Source organism: Protomyctophum parallelum (genome assembly GCF_964188405.1).
Source record: "Protomyctophum parallelum genome assembly, chromosome: 1".
Lineage (NCBI taxonomy): Eukaryota > Metazoa > Chordata > Actinopteri > Myctophiformes > Myctophidae > Protomyctophum > Protomyctophum parallelum.
In genome coordinates this window covers 107,177,983-107,199,083 of record NC_139697.1, presented here as the reverse complement: position 1 = coordinate 107,199,083, position 21,101 = coordinate 107,177,983, and the positions used below count along the sequence as shown (strand labels likewise).

The window sequence follows — 21,101 nt, the reverse complement described above, 5'->3', positions numbered from 1 at the left end:
GAGGGAGGAGGGAACACATTAAACCCTTCTGGAGGGAGGAGGGTACACATTAAACCCTTCTGGAGGGAGGAGGGTACACATTAAACCCTTCTGGAGGGAGGAGGGTACACATTAAACCCTTCTGGAGGACCCAGAGGTACACATTAACCCCTTCTGGAGGGAGGAGGGTACACATTAAACCCTTCTGGAGGGAGGAGGGTACACATTAAACCCTTCTGGAGGGAGGAGGGTACACATTAAACCCTTCTGGAGGACCCAGAGGTACACATTAAACCCTTCTGGAGGGAGGAGGGTACACATTAAACCCTTCTGGAGGGAGGAGGGTACACATTAAACCCTTCTGGAGGACCCAGAGGTACACATTAAACCCTTCTGGAGGGAGGAGGGTACACATTAAACCCTTCTGGAGTAGGGCTGTCAGTTCACCTCTATGATCCAATTCGAATTTCATTGCTTCATTATTTGTAATTTTCGAAAATATTCGAATATTTACATTGTTTATTTTAGCTCATATTTAGCCTATAATAATACACAGAATATAATACGATGCATGTTCCCTTCCAAACGACAAAGCAGTACTTTCAGCACACGTAATAATGGTTTTCACGGCACAAAATAGCGTTTAAACTGTTTTATTGAGCACAGTGCACTCAGCACGGTAAGATTGTTGTCTGTCTATAGTGCAAATGCATTTTACAGTGAACGTGAAACGTAAAATGACAGGCCTAGCGCGAGACCCACCGAATGCTTGTGTTTCCACGGACATATACCGCGGGCTTGTCAGCGGCGGTACCGCGAGGCCACGGGGCCTAGAACGCACGAAAATCGAGCCTCCGAAAATATTTTCGAGACATTTCGACGTTTTTGACCGCGTGCTCAGCCTTTGCAATCGGGGCCCTTCTCAGCTTCGTGTAGCTGGCTAGTCTCCGCTCATTTATCACCGGGCCACTAAGCCGTCTCTATTACGGTCGCGAGGCCACGGGGTCCAGAACCCGGCCCACATTCGCTCGAGACGTGAACGTGCACGTTTTCACATCCAGTGGAAGCGGCCGGGGAGATTTCACAGCGGTAGATTCGTTACTCAATACATTTAGTGAGCGGATAAAATAACATAAAACAAAATAAAAATATTAAATAGAATTAATAAATGATAAAAGCTCCATTCGAATGGCAATTTTAGCTTTCGAATATATATATATATTTTAATATTCGAATTTCTTTCATATTATGAAATTCGTTCTGACAGCCCTATTCTGGAGGGAGGAGGGACCCAAAAGGTACACATTAACCCATTTAGGCCTGACGTCGAAAAAAAAAAAAAAAAAAGTATTCTAAATCCTGACAGTTTCTATATCAGTGGTGCTCAATATTCCATGTCAAGGACCCCCAGAATTATCTGTATTTGGTCGCGGCCCCTCATCTGAAAGTATGTTGTACAGGAACCCCCCCAGAAGCAAAGATTTGAGTTAAAAAACGCTCACTACAGTGGAGAGGTCAATAGATCTATAGATAATGACCTGGTCAGTACTACAGTGGAGAGGTCAGTAGATCTATAGATAATGATCTGGTCAGTACTACAGTGGAGAGGTCAGTAGATCTATAGATAATGATCTGATCAGTACCTGAAAAGTATTACATTTCAGATCTATAAGCTCACACCACGTCGTTGTCACGCTGTGAGCTCATTGGCCATCCTCAGACCAGATCTATAAGCTCACACCACGTCGTTGTCACGCTGTGAGCTCATTGGCCATATTCAGACCGCAGCCATCTTGCCAGCAGGTGCTGCTTCCCACACAGAAAAGTCCTCTCTAATTATATTAACCCATTCTGACCTGAGATCAGATTCTAAAAACGTCTTCTACATCCTGACAGTTTTCTGAAAAAGCTATGTTTCTATGTCAGTCGTTCTTCGATTTTTTCAAAGATAGCAGACCTACAAGCTCGTAAGCGCGCCACTCGGTGGCGAATATATATTCAGGTCTGAACGCAAGCTTATCCGACACAAATTAACTATTCTAAAACGGGTAGTCCCAATACTTGATTCTGATTGGCTGGTTACCGTCACGTGACCGGTGTAAATTCCACCGATAACCCACTCCTTCAATCACTGGGACTACTTGCCGAGCAAAACAAGGAAGTGATGTGGCTCGCTCTGGTGGCGCAAAGCGTAGCTACATTTGTATGTACCCCAATTTGGGGTATGTGGGGGGGGGGGGGTATTAATACCACGCTATACAAAGAAAGAAATGGTGCTACCTAATTTGTGGTGGCGCTACCAACTGAAAAGGTAGGTGGTAAGGAAAGGAAAGGTACCATGTTTACCCAGGGTAACTGGACTAAGGAAAGGAAAGGTACCATGTTTACCCAGGGTAACTGGACTAAGGAAAGGAAAGGTACTATGTTTACCCAGGGTAACTGGACTAAGGAAAGGAAAGGTACTATGTTTACCCAGGGTAACTGGACTAAGGAAAGGAAAGGTACTATGTTTACCCAGGGTAACTGGACTAAGGAAAGGAAAGGTACTATGTTTACCCAGGGTAACTGGACTAAGGAAAGGAAAGGTACTATGTTTACCCAGGGTAACTGGACTAAGGAAAGGAAAGGTACTATGTTTACCCAGGGTAACTGGACTAAGGAAAGGAAAGGTACTATGTTTACCCAGGGTAACTGGACTAAGGAAAGGAAAGGTACTATGTTTACCCAGGGTAACTGGACTAAGGAAAGGAAAGGTACCATGTTTACCCAGGGTAACTGGACTAAGGAAAGGAAAGGTACTATGTTTACCCAGGGTAACTGGACTAAGGAAAGGAAAGGTACTATGTTTACCCAGGGTAACTGGACTAAGGAAAGGAAAGGTACTATGTTTACCCAGGGTAACTGGACTAAGGAAAGGAAAGGTACTGTGTTTACCCAGGGTAACTGGACTAAGGAAAAGAGGTACCACGTTTACCCAGGGTAACTGGACTAAGGAAAGGAAAGGTACTATGTTTACCCAGGGTAACTGGACTAAGGAAAGGAAAGGTACTATGTTTACCCAGGGTAACTGGACTAAGGAAAGGAAAGGTACTATGTTTACCCAGGGTATCTGGACTAAGGAAAGGAAAGGTACTATGTTTACCCAGGGTAACTGGACTAAGGAAAGGAAAGGTACTATGTTTACCCAGGGTAACTGGACTAAGGAAAGGAAAGGTACTATGTTTACCCAGGGTAACTGGACTAAGGAAAGGAAAGGTACTATGTTTACCCAGGGTAACTGGACTAAGGAAAGGAAAGGTACTATGTTTACCCAGGGTAACTGGACTAAGGAAAGGAAAGGTACTATGTTTACCCAGGGTAACTGGACTAAGGAAAGGAAAGGTACTATGTTTACCCAGGGTAACTGGACTAAGGAAAGGAAAGGTACTATGTTTACCCAGGGTATCTGGACTAAGGAAAAGAGGTACCACGTTTACCCAGGGTAACTGGACTAAGGAAAGGAAAGGTACTATGTTTACCCAGGGTAACTGGACTAAGGAAAGGAAAGGTACTATGTTTACCCAGGGTAACTGGACTAAGGAAAGGAAAGGTACTATGTTTACCCAGGGTAACTGGACTAAGGAAAGGAAAGGTACTATGTTTACCCAGGGTAACTGGACTAAGGAAAGGAAAGGTACCATGTTTACCCAGGGTAACTGGACTAAGGAAAGGAAAGGTACTATGTTTACCCAGGGTAACTGGACTAAGGAAAGGAAAGGTACTATGTTTACCCAGGGTAACTGGACTAAGGGAAGGAAAGGTACTATGTTTACCCAGGGTAACTGGACTAAGGAAAGGAAAGGTACTATGTTTACCCAGGGTAACTGGACTAAGGAAAGGAAAGGTACTATGTTTACCCAGGGTAACTGGACTAAGGAAAGGAAAGGTACTATGTTTACCCAGGGTAACTGGACTAAGGAAAGGAAAGGTACTATGTTTACCCAGGGTAACTGGACTAAGGAAAGGAAAGGTACCATGTTTACCCAGGGTAACTGGACTAAGGAAAGGAAAGGTACTATGTTTACCCAGGGTAACTGGACTAAGGAAAGGAAAGGTACTATGTTTACCCAGGGTAACTGGACTAAGGAAAGGAAAGGTACTATGTTTACCCAGGGTAACTGGACTAAGCTCAATAACTTGTTTACAGCCAGGCCCTGCTCATAAAACATTTCATTTCATGTGTTGTGAGCTTATAGATCGGCGTTGTGAGCTTATAGATCGGCGTTGTGAGCTTATAGATCGGCGTTGTGAGCTTATAGATCGGCGTTGTGAGCTTATAGACTATAGACTAAATTAATTTAATGTGGAAGGCCCTACCAACAGACATCCATGACTGACGACTTTAATCCATGTTATTATACAGTATGTGGAAGTAAACGATCAGGAAAATATAACTTATTTCCACAACTTGTAGAAACCGATGGTAGATGATAATGATAATGATAATGATATTGATATTGATATTGATATTGATATTGATATTGATATTGATAATGATAATAATATTAATTACCGGGGTGGGGAGGGTCTTGCCTCTAGAGGGAGCAGTAGTCGACTGTAGTTTCTGAAAAGAAGAGGAGGAGTTAACCCACATTCATGAAGCCAGGATTATTAAAGCCTGGTTTATTAAAGCCAGGTTTATTAAAGACAGGTTTATTAAAGCCAGGTTTATTAAAGCCTGGTTTATTAAAGACAGGTTTATTAAAGCCAGGATTATTAAAGCCTGGTTTATTAAAGACAGGTTTATTAAAGACAGGTTTATTAAAGCCAGGTTTATTAAAGCCAGGATTATTAAAGCCTGGTTTATTAAAGCCTGGTTTATTAAAGACAGGTTTATTAAAGCCAGGTTTATTAAAGACAGGATTATTAAAGCCAGGTTTATTAAAGCCAGGTTTATTAAAGACAGGATTATCATCACTAGAGCTGTACGTTAGAGCTGGGATACCCGACCGAAAACCGTCGGGTCCCATGGGTACCCGACGGGTCGGGCTAGGGTAAGGCTCATTATCATAATTGGTGGTCGGGCTTCGGTTCGGGCCAGTTGATATATAGAAAATAAAGTGTAAATATGAATAAAAACGATCCGACTAGTCTGTCTCTCTGTGTTTCCTGGTTAACCAGGACGCATGGTGCACTTTAGAGTAGCCTTTATATTAAGGTGGTGCAGCGTGACAATGCTCTGTCTGCATTAAGCAGCAGCACAGCTTTCAACAACGCAAGCTTGCAACGCACATGCTGCAAGCAGCAGCAGCGAACGTAAACCCATGTGAAATTGTGAACCTCAGTCCCTACGCTAATTCTGTAGGTCTGAAGCTACAGAATGAGCGTATAGCACTGAGGTTACATTATATGGGGCGCAGCTGGAAGAACCACTGAAGAGAGGAGGACGGCGTTAGCCTAGGTTGAACTCACCCACGGCCTCCTCCTCCATGACAACATGTAAACCGCGATTTTTGGATTAATATAAATAGTTTGATTTATTAGATGTTGAACAGTGAAGAGTTGAGTAGTTACTCGATCCTGCCCCAAATGGACCATCGCAAATTAGGCTACCAATAATGGCCTCCCGCTGGCGCGGATTGTTTGATTGAATAGCAGTTTGCAACTTTGCACGAACAAGCTGTGTGGATTAAATATTGCCAATGCAGAGTTGCCGATGTCAAATCAATCATCAATGCTGGTAAAACTGCAGGAGTGTGTGTGTGTGTGTGTGTGTGTGTGTGTGTGTGTGTGTGTGTGTGTGTGTGTGTGTGTGTGTGTGTGTGTGTGTGTGTGTGTGTGTGTGTGTGTGTGTGTGTGTGTGTGCACTGTGCTTTGTTGTGTGCACGGCGTGTCAGTTATACTATAGCTATTTATTAATCAACGACGGCTATAGATATAAAATGGACCCCTTTCATGGTAGCCTCGGTCCCAGGCTTACTTATCTGCGAAAAGAAAAGCCTGGTCACAACCTAAGGCAGAGAAGCTATCAGCGGTTGTATCCTCCGGAACAGCCGTCGAATGTATTTCCCCCGGATACGATATTTTCCCGACAAATCACAACACTTGTTTCATTCGCGGAGAATGTAAACTGATTTGTAAAGCATCAACGATTTCACTTCCGCTAAAATCCCGTAACTTCCGCTGATAGTCTTTTCAGCTTAGGTCTTGCCCAGGGTGCTTTCATGGTATAATTTACAAGACATAGTGTGGCATAATATGTCTAAAGGTAGCAGCCAGGCAAAGCTGTATGCTGTCAGTGTAAATTAAAGTGCCTTCCTCAAAGAAAAATGTAGGGGGAAAAAGTGTCGGGTATCGGGCACGGGCCGGGCGCATATATTAATAATTAAGGTCGGGCTCGGTTCGGTTCGGACACAAAGCTGTCGGTGTCGGGCTCGGTTCGGACACAAAGCTGTCGGGCTCGGTTCGGTTCGGACACAAAGCTGTCGGTGTCGGGCTCGGTTCGGTTCGGACACAAAGCTGTCGGTGTCGGGCTTGGTTCGGACACAAAGCTGTCGGGCTCGGTTCGGTTCGGACACAAAGCTGTCGGTGTCGGGCTTGGTTCGGACACAAAGCTGTCGGTGTCGGGCTCGGTTCGGTTCGGACACAAAGCTGTCGGTGTCGGGCTTGGTTCGGACACAAAGCTGTCGGGCTCGGTTCGGTTCGGACACAAAGCTGTCGGTGTCGGGCTCGGTTCGGACACAAAGCTGTCGGTGTCGGGCTCGGTTCGGTTCGGACACAAAGCTGTCGGTGTCGGGCTCGGTTCGGTTCGGACACAAAGCTGTCGGTGTCGGGCTCGGTTCGGGCTGTATAAAGTCGGCCCGATCCCAGCTCTACTGTAGGTCCCCGTCGGCCACCGGCCTACTGGAGAGCGATGCAACTTGGGAACCTAATAATACCCGTCGTCAACAGCACCCGTTTTAACTGTCTGTCTGTGTCCCTTTACACGTGCCGTAAAGTTGAGCCGACAGCCACAGGTCTGCTCTGTTCTGAGCGGTGAGCGCTCTTCTCTTCTCGTGAAGAAAGCAGGACAGAGTTGTCAAATAAATCGCGCTGTCATTCATACTGTATTAATTCTCCGACCCGACATTAAAATACGGAACAACGTGCGTCCCGTATCAGTTCTTTACGGGGCTCGTGACGGGCTGCAGACACAGAGTTGGGACTACTAGCCGATAGCGACGCTGCTCCTTCAGTTTAGTTGTTTACAAAATAAAGTTCATTTTTTAATATTGGGATTTGATCATTGATGCAAATTCTAAACATATGGATGCAGCTGCAGAAGTTGTGTTGCTTAAAGGAATGCATAGTTGCGTTCTCCTCAACTGCTGCGCAGCAACAACAACAATATAAAAATATATTTAAAAAAAAAAGGAAAAAAGTCGTTTGACACGTCGATTTTCAGCCTCGATTCGTCGATTGGCCAAATATGAGTCGTTTGGCATCCCTAGTATATGGAGATATTTTACTCATGATCAGAGCTTCCGTTGCTCCAGACTGTACGACGGAAGCATTTATATTTTACTCATGATCAGAGCTTCCGTTGCTCCAGACTGTACGACGGAAGCATTTATATTTCACTCATGATCAGAGCTTCCGTTGCTCCAGACTGTACGACGGAAGCATTTATATTTTACTCATGATCAGAGCTTCCGTTGCTCCAGACTGTATGACGGAAGCATTTATATTTTACTCATGATCAGAGCTTCCGTTGATCCAGACTGTACGACGGAAGCATTTATATTTTACTCATGATCAGAGCTTCCGTTGCTCCAGACTGTATGACGGAAGCATTTATATTTTACTCATGATCAGAGCTTCCGTTGCTCCAGACTGTATGACGGAAGCATTTATATTTTACTCATGATCAGAGCTTCCATTGCTCCAGACTGTATGACGGAAGCATTTATATTTTACTCATGATCAGAGCTTCCATTGCTCCAGACTGTACGACGGAAGCATTTATATTTTACTCATGATCAGAGCTTCCGTTGCTCCAGACTGTATGACGGAAGCATTTATATTTTACTCATGATCAGAGCTTCCATTGCTCCAGACTGTACGACGGAAGCATTTATATTTTACTCATGATCAGAGCTTCCGTTGCTCCCATAGACTGTAAATAAATATGGACAAAGCGTTCCCCGGGTCTAACATGGACGTAAAATGAAGCCTGTTATTCCTGCACTGTAAGTCGCCATCTTTCTAGATCCGTTTGGGCCCAGCTGAGCCATTGGCTGGCTCCGTTTAGGCCCAGCTGGCCATTGGCTGCCCAGACAACGAGGCGGGACTTCCCCCCTTCTTCTCCGTTGGTTTTTATTTTGACTCGAGTGGGTGGGGACTCCCGATCATAGACTGTAACGGTAGCCACGCCCCTCAGAACATACGCGACTTTATGATCATTTTTTTTATAAATGGGACCATAATTTTCCAAAAAGAATATTATGACATTAGAAATGAGACTTTAAACTAGTGACTGGAAGCAGAAAGTATTCATGACCATGTTTATTAAGGTAATACAGTCTAGGTGAAGTTGGGCCCAAATACATGGACTTCTATGGGGCTATGGGTTTTTTTTGGGTCCAGTGACAGCGCCACAACAGGCCATTATATGAACTTTCAGGAGTTTCAGGCTTCACAAAATATCTGTCTGACTGCCCCCCTGGTTGCTCCAGACTGTATGACGGAAGCATTTATATTTCACTAGTTATCAGAGCTTCCGTTGCTCCAGACTGTATGACAGTATGGTTAGGGGGTTAGGGGGTTAGGGGTTAGGGGGTTAGGGGTTAGTGCTCTTACCAGGTCCCGGTCAGGAGAGCCCGGCCTGGACTCTGACAGGCCGTTCTTGGTGGGCGTCTTGGCTTCCTTCTTGGGGAACTGGAGCTTCTTGGTGTCCAGACGGTCCGGAGTGACCCACTCATCCAGGCGCTTGTTGACTGGAACACAGAACACAGCCCTGTAGTACCCAGTATGACCAGTAGAAGGCAGTAGAGACCCACACAGCCCTGTAGTACCCAGTATGACCAGTACTGTCACTGTACTGTACTGCCAGCACCCAAAATCATTATATAATAGTTAATGTGTTTGTGTGCGCATGTTAGGCTGCGCAACAGTGACAGCTGGTGGTGAAAACCGACCAAACGCTATTTTGCTCGGACACAGCCAGCCAGGGACCCAGTCAGAGACACACATAGAAATAACGTTGAGCGGTGGTGAGTAAAAACAGAGAGAAGGGCTGGAGCGGTGGCGGTGGTTTGCTCTTCACCGCGGCTTGTGACGTCATGTTGTAGTTCGGTGGTCACCCCACCACCGAAAATCCAAACTATGTATGAGCCTTTACAGTCAATGTAGTGGACATAGTATTAGTAAAGTATACACTTACAGTCAATGTAGTGGACATAGTATTAGTAAAGTATACACTTACAGTCAATGTAGTGGACATAGTATTAGTAAAGTATACACTTACAGTCAATGTAGTGGACATAGTATTAGTAAAGTATACACTTACAGTCAATGTAGTGGACATAGTATTAGTAAAGTATACACTTACAGTCAATGTAGTGGACATAGTATTAGTAAAGTATACACTTACAGTCAATGTAGTGCACATAGTATTAGTAAAGTATACACTTACAGTCAATGAAGTGGACATAGTATTAGTAAAGTATACACTTACAGTCAATGTAGTGCACATAGTAGACCTTCCTTCCAGGGATGTCCTTCACACTCAGAATTTCAGCCAACGCTGAAAAAACAAACAAAGACAAACTGAAATCAGCAGCAGTTTAAAATATCATATATACCATATATACTAAAATATAGATATTAGTCTACCAATTAGTCTGCCCAAATATGTCCCAAACCGCCCCCTAAGGTCTTCCACTGCTGGCCTGCTCGCTTTGCCTAAAAACATGGCAACAATAAAATACGGGGAAGCAGCTTTTTGCTTCTACGGGCCGACGGCGTGGAACAAACTCCCACTGTACCTTCGACAGGCAGCCTCTGTAGTTTATCAAACTCCCACTGTACCTTCGACAGGCAGCCTCTGTAGTTTAACAAACTCCCACTGTACCTTCGACAGGCAGCCTCTGTAGTTTATCAAACTCCCACTGTACCTTCGACAGGCAGCCTCTGTAGTTTAACAAACTCCCACTGTACCTTCGACAGGCAGCCTCTGTAGTTTAACAAACTCCCACTGTACCTTCGACAGGCAGTCTCTGTAGTTTAATAACACTGTACCTTCGACAGGCAGCCTCTGTAGTTTAATAACACTGTACCTTCGACAGGCAGCCTCTGTAGTTTAATAACACTGTACCTTCGACAGGCAGCCTCTGTAGTTTAATAACACTGTACCTTCGACAGGCAGCCTCTGTAGTTTAATAACACTGTACCTTCGACAGGCAGCCTCTGTAGTTTAACACATTGAGTACGCCGACTGCCTTCAAAATATAGGCTATAGAATACCGGAGGTGTCTGATCGCTTTTACTTTGAAAGCCATGAACCGGAAACACTTTCCTAAAAAAGTTGACTTTACAAAGTGACCTCAACATCCCCGATCATCTTAATATATTGTTTTACGCTCCAAAAAGCGTTCATATTTTGCGGGAGAGACGGATGAGGAGCAGAAAATAAGCGCCAGCATATCGCTCTATTCATCACCACGGAGAGCGCCCTGGATTAGGAGCTACGAGTCATTCTTTCCGTCTCGCTAACGTGGGAGTCAATAACAAGCTAATAGTTGCACTGAGCGTTAGCATACGGCAGAGGGAAGCAAAGTGCCAAAAAAAATAATAGGAAAATTCTGAATATTCTTGCGTCGCTGGGACGTCGCTAGGACGTCGCTAGGACGTCCTCACACGTCATTGAGACTATATGATCGGGTATCCTATGACGTGCTCACACGTGTTTTGTACTGTAAGTGTTAATAACACTGTACCTTCGACAGGCAGCCTCTGTAGTTTAATAACACTGTACCTTCGACAGGCAGCCTCTGTAGTTTAATAACACTGTACCTTCGACAGGCAGCCTCTGTAGTTTAATAACACTGTACCTTCGACAGGCAGCCTCTGTAGTTTAATAACACTGTACCTTCGACAGGCAGCCTCTGTAGTTTAATAACACTGTACCTTAGACAGGCAGCCTCTGTAGTTTAATAACACTGTACCTTCGACAGGCAGCCTCTGTAGTTTAATAACACTGTACCTTCGACAGGCAGCCTCTGTAGTTTAATAACACTCTACCTTCGACAGACAGCCTCTGTAGTTTAATAACACTGTACCTTCGACAGGCAGCCTCTGTAGTTTAATAACACTCTACCTTCGACAGACAGCCTCAGTAGACATTTTTAAAGCACAGCTTAAGACCCACTTCTACACTCTTGCTTTTAATTGATCTTTTAAATTCCTTTATTATTCGTTATTCATGTCCTCACTGTATTGCATTACTGCTACTATTTTTTTATGTTCATGCCTTGCTTTTCTTTTCTTTTATTCTCCATTGTTCTGTAAAGCACTTTGAGCTGCATTTCATGTCATGAAATGTGCTACAAATAAAGTTGTATTATTATTATTATTATTATTATTAATTAGGCATGTTAACGACTTTCTCAACTCACAATACCATTTGAATCAGACACTAGGGTCACACTCAATTATTTTCCAGACAAATTACAGATTGTTTTTTTTTTCTCTCTTACACAAATTCAGTATTTATCTTTTGTTTTCTCTTATCCTAATCTAATCTATTCTCTACAAAGACCCTGTATTTTTGGGCTGTGTTTTGCATCGTGATACATTCATATCTATCTATCTATCTATCTATCTATCTATCTATCTATCTATCTATCTATCTATCTATCTATCTATCTATCTATCTATCTATCTATCTATCTATCTATCTATCTATCTATCTATCTATCTATCTATCTATCTATCTATCTATCTATCTATCTATCTATCTATCTATCTATCTATCTATCCATCCATCCATCCATCCATCCATCCATCCATCCATCCATCCATCCATCCATCCATCCATCCATCCATCCATCCATCCATCCATCCATCCATCCATCCATCCATCCATCCATCCATCCATCCATCCATCCATCCATCCATCCATCCATCCATCCATCCATCCATCCATCCATCCATCCATCCATCCATCCATCCATCCATCCATCCATCCATCCATCCATCCATCCATCCATCCATCCATCCATCCATCCATCCATCCATCCATCCATCCATCCATCCATCCATCCATCCATCCATCCATCCATCCATCCATCCATCCATCCATCTAATCTATAGCGAAACATTCATTAACTTGATTTAAATTGTCACCAGTTTGAATCGATTGTAATAAATGTATGATAAATGGTTACATGCCTACTAGCAAACGTGTGTAAAAATAAATATATATAGATATTAAATAAAGTTACATTTCACATTTACGGCAAATCTCAAAGGCCCTAAACATCTGACCGTTGATGCTGGGTCAGCATGGTGCACGCACACACACACAGCCATGTGCATGGTGCACGCACACACACACACAGCCATGTGCATGGTGCACGCACACACACACACAGCCATGTGCATGGTGCACGCACACACACACACAGCCATGTGCATGGTGCACGCACACACACACACACAGCCATGTGCATGGTGCACGCACACACACACACACACACACAGCCATGTGCATGGTGCACGCACACACAGCCATGTGCATGGTGCACGCACGCACGCACACACACACACACACACACACACACAGCTATGTGCATGGTGCACGCACGCACACACACAAGCAGCCATGTGCATGGTGCACGCACGCACACACACACACACACACAGCCATGTGCATGGTGCACGCACGCACACACACACACACACACAGCCATGTGCATGGTGCACGCACACACAGCCATGTGCATGGTGCACGCACGCACGCACACACACACACACACACACACACACAGCTATGTGCATGGTGCACGCACGCACACACACAAGCAGCCATGTGCATGGTGCACGCACGCACACACACACACACACACAGCCATGTGCATGGTGCACGCACACACAGCCATGTGCATGGTGCACGCACGCACACACACACACACACACACACAGCTATGTGCATGGTGCACGCACGCACACACACAAGCAGCCATGTGCATGGTGCACGCACGCACACACACACACACACACAGCCATGTGCATGGTGCACGCACGCACACACACACACACACACACAGCCATGTGCATGGTGCACGCACGCACACACACACACACACACACACAAGCAGCCATGTGCATGGTGCACGCACGCACACACACACACACACACACACACACACAGCCATGTGCATGGTGCACGCACACACACACACACAGCCTTGTGCATGGTGCACGCACGCACACACACACACACACACACTCTGTCAAGTGCATACTTGCTTGTTGCACACTAGTAGGCCATAGTGCAAGCACTTTCGACCGCTACAAACTGTTAAATCTCAGTTTCTCTGTGAAGGAACTGTTAACTGTGAGTGGACGACACCATTAAGCATTACACTTGTTTACAAGAGGGTCCACCTTGTTCAATTCATCAAAACATTTAGAGACGTACAAATAGACACTTCTTATATAGCCAAAAAAAAGAGAAGAGGAATTCATCATAGCTCTTGCTGCTTTTGATGAATTGAACATGGTGGACCCTCTTGTAAACAAGTGTAACGCTAGTTTATTGAGTCGTCCACTCACAGTTAACAGTCTTTGTATTGAGTTGTGCTTGAAATGTAGCCTACTGGAATTCAATCAATAAAGCTATGATCAGGATGTGCAACAAACCATGTGCAACCCAGATTCTGCACAAACAAGGGACTAAATTCCTTTCGCTGCCATGCCACAAAATGTGGAACGCCCTACCAACAGTCATTAAGACATGTAAATCCCTTGACTCCTTCAAAACCGCTCTCAAAGGGCACCTACGGATGGCTGCAGTTAGAAACTGGCCCCCGTAAAATCTGAATCCACCACCTACCCCCCTTTTCCCCTCACTGTATAGGTTTCTTTTCCCTTTTTACCTCCTTTATGATGAGTTCCTGTTTTGACTATATATAGTTGTGTATATTCGTACATCTCCAATTGTTTTGATTAATTGAAAATGGTGGGCCGTATTGTAAAATAAAAAAGTGTAATGCTTTATGGCGTCGTCCACTCACAGTTAACAGTTGTTGTATTGAGTTGTACTGTAATTCTGCAAACTGTTAATAAATACTTCAATCAATCAAAAGCAGTAAAGCTATGTGTCTGTTCTTTGACTATATAGAAGTGTCTATTTGTACGTCTCTAAATGTTTTGATGAATTGAACATGGTGGACCCTGTTGTAAACAAGTGTAATGCTTAATTGGTTCGTCCACTCACAGTTAACAGTCTCTGTATTGAGTTTGTGCTTGAAATGTACTGTAATTCAGCAAACTGTTAATCAGACCAGTGTGTGTCCAGTGGAAACCTCGTATGAATCTGATCTCAGGTCAGAATGGTTTAATAAATACTTCAATCAATCAATCAATCAATAAAGCTATGTGTCTGTTCTTTGACTATATAGAAGTGTCTATTTGTACGTCTCTAAATGTTTTGATGAATTGAACATGGTGGACCCTCTTGTAAACAAGTGTAATGCTTAATTGGGTCGTCCACTCAGTTAACAGTTTTTGTATTGAGTTTGTGCTTGAAATGTACTGTAATTCTACAAACTGTTAATAAATATTTAAATCAATCAATCAATAAAGCTATGTGTCTTTAACCATGGTTCACAACAACAAACCACCACTAACTCAACCCGTCAGACAATAAACAACAACAAAACAACACGAGCTGTCATTTAAATCATTACTGTTCAACTAAACAACACCAGTGATCACATCACAGTTATATCATCCTCAGTGTCATTATAATAACAACAACAAAGCTGGCGTTAGCACGTTAGCCTAGCCTAGTATCAACACACACACACACACACACACACACACACACACACACACACACACACACACACACACAGCTGCCTAGCATAAACAATAACAACTGACGCTAGCCTCGGCTAACTTAGCATCAAAACACACACACACACACACACACACACACACACACACAGTCACACACACACACACACACACACACACACACACACACACACACACACACACACACACACACACACACACACACACACACACACACACACACACACACACACACACACACACACACACACACACACAGTTAGCCTAGCCTTAGCATTAGCATTGTGATGCTAACTCACGCCACTCGTCTTCGTTCTCCTGGTTCTTCCGGAGGACAGGCAGCCTGCATCCTTCCACCACGTCGCCCTGAGGAGACGTTAATGACGTTAATAACATGTTCGTTGTGTTTGTGTGAGACGTTAATAACATGTGGAAGTGGAACAACAGTCAAACCCACCAGCGTTAAGCTGCCGTCCGCCATTTTCATCCTCCTGCAGTGATGGACTGGAGTCACGTGACCACAATATTGTGTCCGTATAGGAGACGATGTGGTTCTCACAGTGGGGGGTCCGGCCCGTCCGGGGGCCCCTGAGGGAGTCCTAGGGGGTCCGGGGACCCCCAGGGGGTCCCTGAGGGAGTCCTAGGGGGTCCGGGGACCCCCGGGGGTCCTGAGGGAGTCCTAAGGGGTCCGGGAGGAAGTTCCAGGGGGTCCGTGGTCCTTGAGGGAGTCTCAGGGGGGTCCGGGGACCCCCAGGGGTCCCTGAGGGAGTTCCAGGGGGTACGGGGACCCTGCAGGCAGGGGTCCTTCAGGGAGTTCCAGGGGGTCCCCAGCTAAATATAGTTAGGAACCAGCAAATGATGAATTGATGAATTGAACAATGTGGACCCTGTTGTAAACAAGTGTAATGCTTAATTGGGTCGTCCACTCACAGTCTTTGTATTGAGTAAAGTTTGTGCTTGAAATGTACTGTAATTCTGTACTGGCTACTGTACTGTACTGTACTGTACTGTACTGTACTGTACTGTACTGTACTGTACTGTACTGTACTGTACTGTACTGTACTGTACTGTAACTGTTAATAAATATTTCAATCAATCAAAACCCTTATGGCTATGTAACTGAGATATAAGTTGAGCTGCATTTTGTGTTGAACAAACGTGTTTATAAATCCATGTCGTTACACACGTGCATCTCCACTAGATACAATTTACAATTTACAATGTAGGCATTTAGCAGACGCTCTTAATCCAGAGCGATTTACATTAAGCAAGAACAAAAAGCATGGGAATACATCACATAAAAAGCATTTATCATGAAACATGCGTAAACTAAGAACGTAACAGTGGAATATCTATATAAGGATAAAGGGTGCTGGGGTTGCGCCCCGGAAATAGCAGATCTACAAGCTCTCAACGCGTCGCAGCTTGACGCGTTGAGAGCTTGCAGATCTGCTATTTTTCGTTATTTTTGTCCAAAAGTGCCCTTTTACGGGATTTCAGCCCCTGCCCCTCTAACAATTAACAATTAATTCACATCTATTCATTATTAATAGTTATAAATGAAATAAACAACTATAGTTTAATTCACATCAATTCATTATTAATAGTTATAAATGAAATAAACAACTATAGTTTAATTCACATCAATTCATTATTAATAGTTATAAATGAAATAAACAACTATAGTTTAATTCACATCAATTCATTATTAATAGTTAAAAAACGACTAGTTTAATTCACATCCATTCATTAATAATAGTTATAAATTAAATAACGACTAGTTTAATTCACATCCATTCATTGTTAATAGTTATAAATTAAATAACGATTAGTTTAATTCACATCCATTCATTATTAGTAGGTTAATAACTAGTTTAATTCACATCCATTCATTATTAATAGTTATAAATTAAATAACGACTAGTTTAATTCACATCCATTCATTATTAATAGTTATAAATTAAATAACTACTAGTTTAATTCACACCCATTCATTATTAGTAGTTAAATAACTAGTTTAATTCATATCCATTCATTATTAATAGTTATAAATTAAATAACGACTAGTTTAATTCACATCCATTCATTATTAGTAGTTAAATAACTAGTTTAATTCACATCCATTCATTATTAATAGTTATAAATTAAATAACGACTAGTTTAATTCACATCCATTCATTATTAGTAGTTAAATAACTAGTTTAATTCACATCCATTCATTTAAAGTTTATTTTCATTTGAGCACCGTCGTATGACAGAAAATAGCAGATCTACAAGCCCACAACACGTCATGGTTGCAACGCGCTGTGAGCTGGTAGATCATCACATTTGTGCTCCGTCGCAGGACGGCGTCGAGCGCCGAAAATAGCAGATCTACAAGCCCACAACACGTCGTGGATGCAACGCGCTGTGGGTTTGTAGAACTGTTGAGCTGAGCTGAGCTTTGAGCTGCACTGTGATGCAGAATGCAGTGAAAAGTGGGTATTAACGCCATCTGGTGGTGGAATTATACTGACAGAGCTACAATTATACTTCTCCGTCCAACAGTGTTTCACAACAATGTTGTCAAAGGCGCGTGCTCTTTCACCCACTTCCGGTGAATGGTTTACAAAATAAAATCTAATACGACGTGTCAAGTTAATTCTTCAAAAGAACGACGTGTTTCCGCTTTCCTTTCAAAATACAACCGACCCACCGGAAACAGCCGAATTGAGCATGCGCAGTGTGCGTTAATAAAACTAAATAATAATAATAAAATGTATTTATTTATTTGTAGCACCTTTCATGAAATGAAATGAAATGCAGCTCAAAGTTGGAGAAAAAAGAGAAAAGAAAAGAAGGAATAAAACATTAAAATAATAGCAGTAAATAATACAGTGAGGACATTATTAATAATAAGTTAGCTTTAGCTATCGATAGCTTTATGCTATCTTCATGGGTATTAATACGTGTTTAAGTGTTTTATTGTTCTTCTAAAAAATAGAAGATTATTTAACACAAACTTTCGATTCAAATAAAGAAAGTTTTACAACAAATAAAGTGTCTTTTTTACGTCATGAAGACACACAGCTACTAGCTAGCGGCTAGCTGGCTAGCTAGTCTTCTGTGACTCGGCACTGCGGCTGCGCAGTCGTCGAAAACAGCCGAAGTACGAACCCTAAACATCGGCTGTTTTCGACGCGCGTCACCGTCGTACGGATGAAGTACACATGCTGTTTTCGACGCGCGTCACCGTCGTACGGATGAAATACACATGCTGTTTTCGACGCGCGTCACCTTCGTACGGATGAAATACACATCGGCTGTTTTCGACGCGCGTCACCGTCGTACGGATGAAATACACGCTGCCGCATACTGCAGTTGTCTGTTGTCACCACCAGGTGGCATCAGAGACTACATTCTGCTGTATCTGTGCTGTGTTGTATGTTTAGAATGCAGGTTCCCAAAGTGGGGTCCGGGGACCCATAGGGGTCCTTGAGGGAGTTCCAGGGGGTCCCCAGCTAAATGATCGTTTGGAACCAAATGGACCCTTATGGGTCTGTAACTCTGTGTACAGATGGAACCAAATGGACCCGTTATGGAACCAAATATTTGGTTCTATTTCTATTTTCTACACTCTCAGTGTTAAATTAACATTGATTTTACAATATAAATTGGGGGTTCCATAGATAGAAATTGTTTTATTGGTTAAATAAAATATATGCTAAGAATAGTTTAATTCACATCAATTCATTATTAATAGTTAAATAACGACTAGTTTAATTCACATCCATTCATTAATAATAGTTATAGGCCTAAATGAATTAACGACTAGTTTAATTCACATCCATTCATTATTAATAGTTATAAATTAAATAACGACTAGTTTAATTCACATCCATTCATTATTAGTAGGTTAATAACTAGTTTAATTCACATCCATTCATTATTAATAGTTATAAATTAAATAACGACTAGTTTAATTCACATCCATTCATTATTAGTAGTTAAATAACTAGTTTCATTCACATCCATTCATTATTAGTAGTTATAAATTAAATAACGACTAGTTTAATTCACATCCATTCATTATTAATAGTTATAAATGAAATAACTAGTTTAATTCACATCCATTCATTATTAATAGTTATAAATGAAATAACTAGTTTAATTCACATCCATTCATTATTAATGGGGAGAGAGTATGTTTTGCACTCCGTCCGTGTGTGTTATCTAGTTATAGTTATGTAATCACGCCGGATCTGTCATACAGTACATGTAGGCATGTAGCTTAATGTATGACAGTTCATCTTTATAACATTACTAAGCATTATGAATATACTGTTACGTCACAAACTATCATATCCTGGTGGAGACCTGTGTCCCGAGGGGCACTTTTTCTACTTAATACTCATCTGGAGAATTCACTAGTTGAAAATGTAGTCCTCCATTTAGCTGGGTTATTTCCCCATGCAAGTATTCAGCAAAGTTATTTATACAACAAGTTGACAGCGGTAAAACACACCGTCGAAGCTCCGCGGTAAGCAGAACATATATACAGTAAGCCTGTGACATGTTCAAAATATAGACATGAATAACAAAGTCAGTCGGGATCGGGATGTATATTGAGAATTCCACTTAAATGTGAAATACATCCTCTATTGAGAAAACAACAATATATGTAGACAAATATGTAGACACTTCATACATTTGGAAACATATTTTTTATTCAAATCAATATAGTCTTCAGTTCATTTCATATTATTTTAAAACTACAGTTGAATTTCAATGGACTTCAATGGGCTGGCCTGCAGTACACCGTTCTAACGGAGCAGAAGTGGGGGCGCTGTCTCATTTGTAGTCCCCGTGTGTCTCTATTGGACTGAAGCCCCATGAAGTGAACTCTGTCTAGGGCCCTTTCTGAAACCAGTCCCTTGACTTGAAGTGCTCTCGGGAGGTTCCCTCGTCAGGAAGTGCCCCTCCAGCTGAATCCAGTTCCCTTGATTAGGGTGCTGGGTATAAAAAACGGATACACTCGCCCTCCATGTGCAGAAACAGGAAACGGACACCATTTGTTGCCATGGTTACCATCATGCAATTGTGTTACCTGCATGTTATTTTGTTTGTACAGTTATATATTGCATTGCATCGTGTATGTTTGTGTGACATGTGGATTTCATTAATATGGAAAAAGGAAATACAGCGTGACTGTCAAAAAGATCATGTCATATACATCCATGGTGTTTATAAATCATTGTTAAAAGTTGTTTTGTTTGTGTGGTTTCATTTATAGTTTTTTCACGGTGGGGTAAATAAAGAGCCTTTGTGAAGTTGGAGCGTTGTCTATTCTGCATCAGATGAAGATTGTTTAGGAGGAGTTTATTTATCATTTATTTGTGGTGGTTCTTACATTTGTAGGTGGCGGTTTCCATGCGGACAGAGAGCAGGGCTGCACAAGGCAATGGAGTCTAGATCGGCACAGACTCACTCTTGAGGGCTTTATAAGCCACTTCCACTCAAGGCTGCTTGGTTTCGGACGACACTTAATATGGCGCAGCCTCGCGTGAACGCGCATATGGAGGGTAAGTGTGTAGGGCGAGTGGCGAGGAGCTGGTTTCAGAAAGGGGATAGGGCTCTGATTAGGCCTACATGTCAGAACTGGGACTTGTAGTTCACTACACTATAGGGCCTTGTAGTTCACTAAACTATAGGGCATAGCAGGGTGGACCCTGGGTAATCTAAAGGACCGTATTATGACTAGCCATTTAAAAATCAGCATCGTGAGTTTATAGATCTGATATTTTATAAAGATCGGTAAACATTTGGGAAAAAAATAACATTCTGCATAATGAGTATATATACTTTCTACTTTAAGTACATCAATACATACTTTTGTACTTTTACTCAAGTAGGTTTTTATTCTGGACTTTTTAACTTTTACGTAAAAAGAGTATTTATTTCTACCTGGAAATATTGAGGTAGAAATAACAACAGTGGTTCCCAAACCTTTTCATACCAAGGACCCCCATTTGAAAACATATGCCAGGGACCCCCATTTGAAAACATATGCCAGGGACCCCCAT

General features: G+C 42.5%; 2 protein-coding genes across 5 annotated transcripts in view; both read right to left on the bottom strand.

Moving 5' to 3' along the window:
- The window catches only part of LOC310864638 (histone acetyltransferase KAT5-like), a 58,037-nt gene extending 42,507 nt beyond the window's left edge, over positions 1 to 15,530 (bottom strand). Inside the window, exons 1-5 of the mRNA XM_083773325.1 lie at positions 15,497 to 15,530; positions 15,339 to 15,405; positions 9,674 to 9,742; positions 8,797 to 8,933; positions 4,532 to 4,582 (exon numbers count right to left, since the gene is read on the bottom strand). Coding sequence (XP_083629451.1) covers positions 4,532 to 4,582; positions 8,797 to 8,933; positions 9,674 to 9,742; positions 15,339 to 15,405; positions 15,497 to 15,526 — 354 coding nt within the window. The 5' untranslated portion in view covers positions 15,527 to 15,530. The remainder of the gene's footprint in view (positions 1 to 4,531; positions 4,583 to 8,796; positions 8,934 to 9,673; positions 9,743 to 15,338; positions 15,406 to 15,496) is intronic.
- A 4,239-nt stretch (positions 15,531 to 19,769) lies between these two features.
- LOC310875751 (zinc finger protein ubi-d4-like) overlaps positions 19,770 to 21,101 on the bottom strand; it is a 37,762-nt gene continuing 36,430 nt past the window's right edge. For all 4 annotated transcript variants that reach the window (XM_083789091.1, XM_083789094.1, XM_083789092.1 and 1 more), the window contains one exon: positions 19,770 to 21,101. This exon is cut by the window's right edge and continues 1,389 nt beyond it. The gene's annotated coding sequence lies outside the window, so the exon portion shown is untranslated.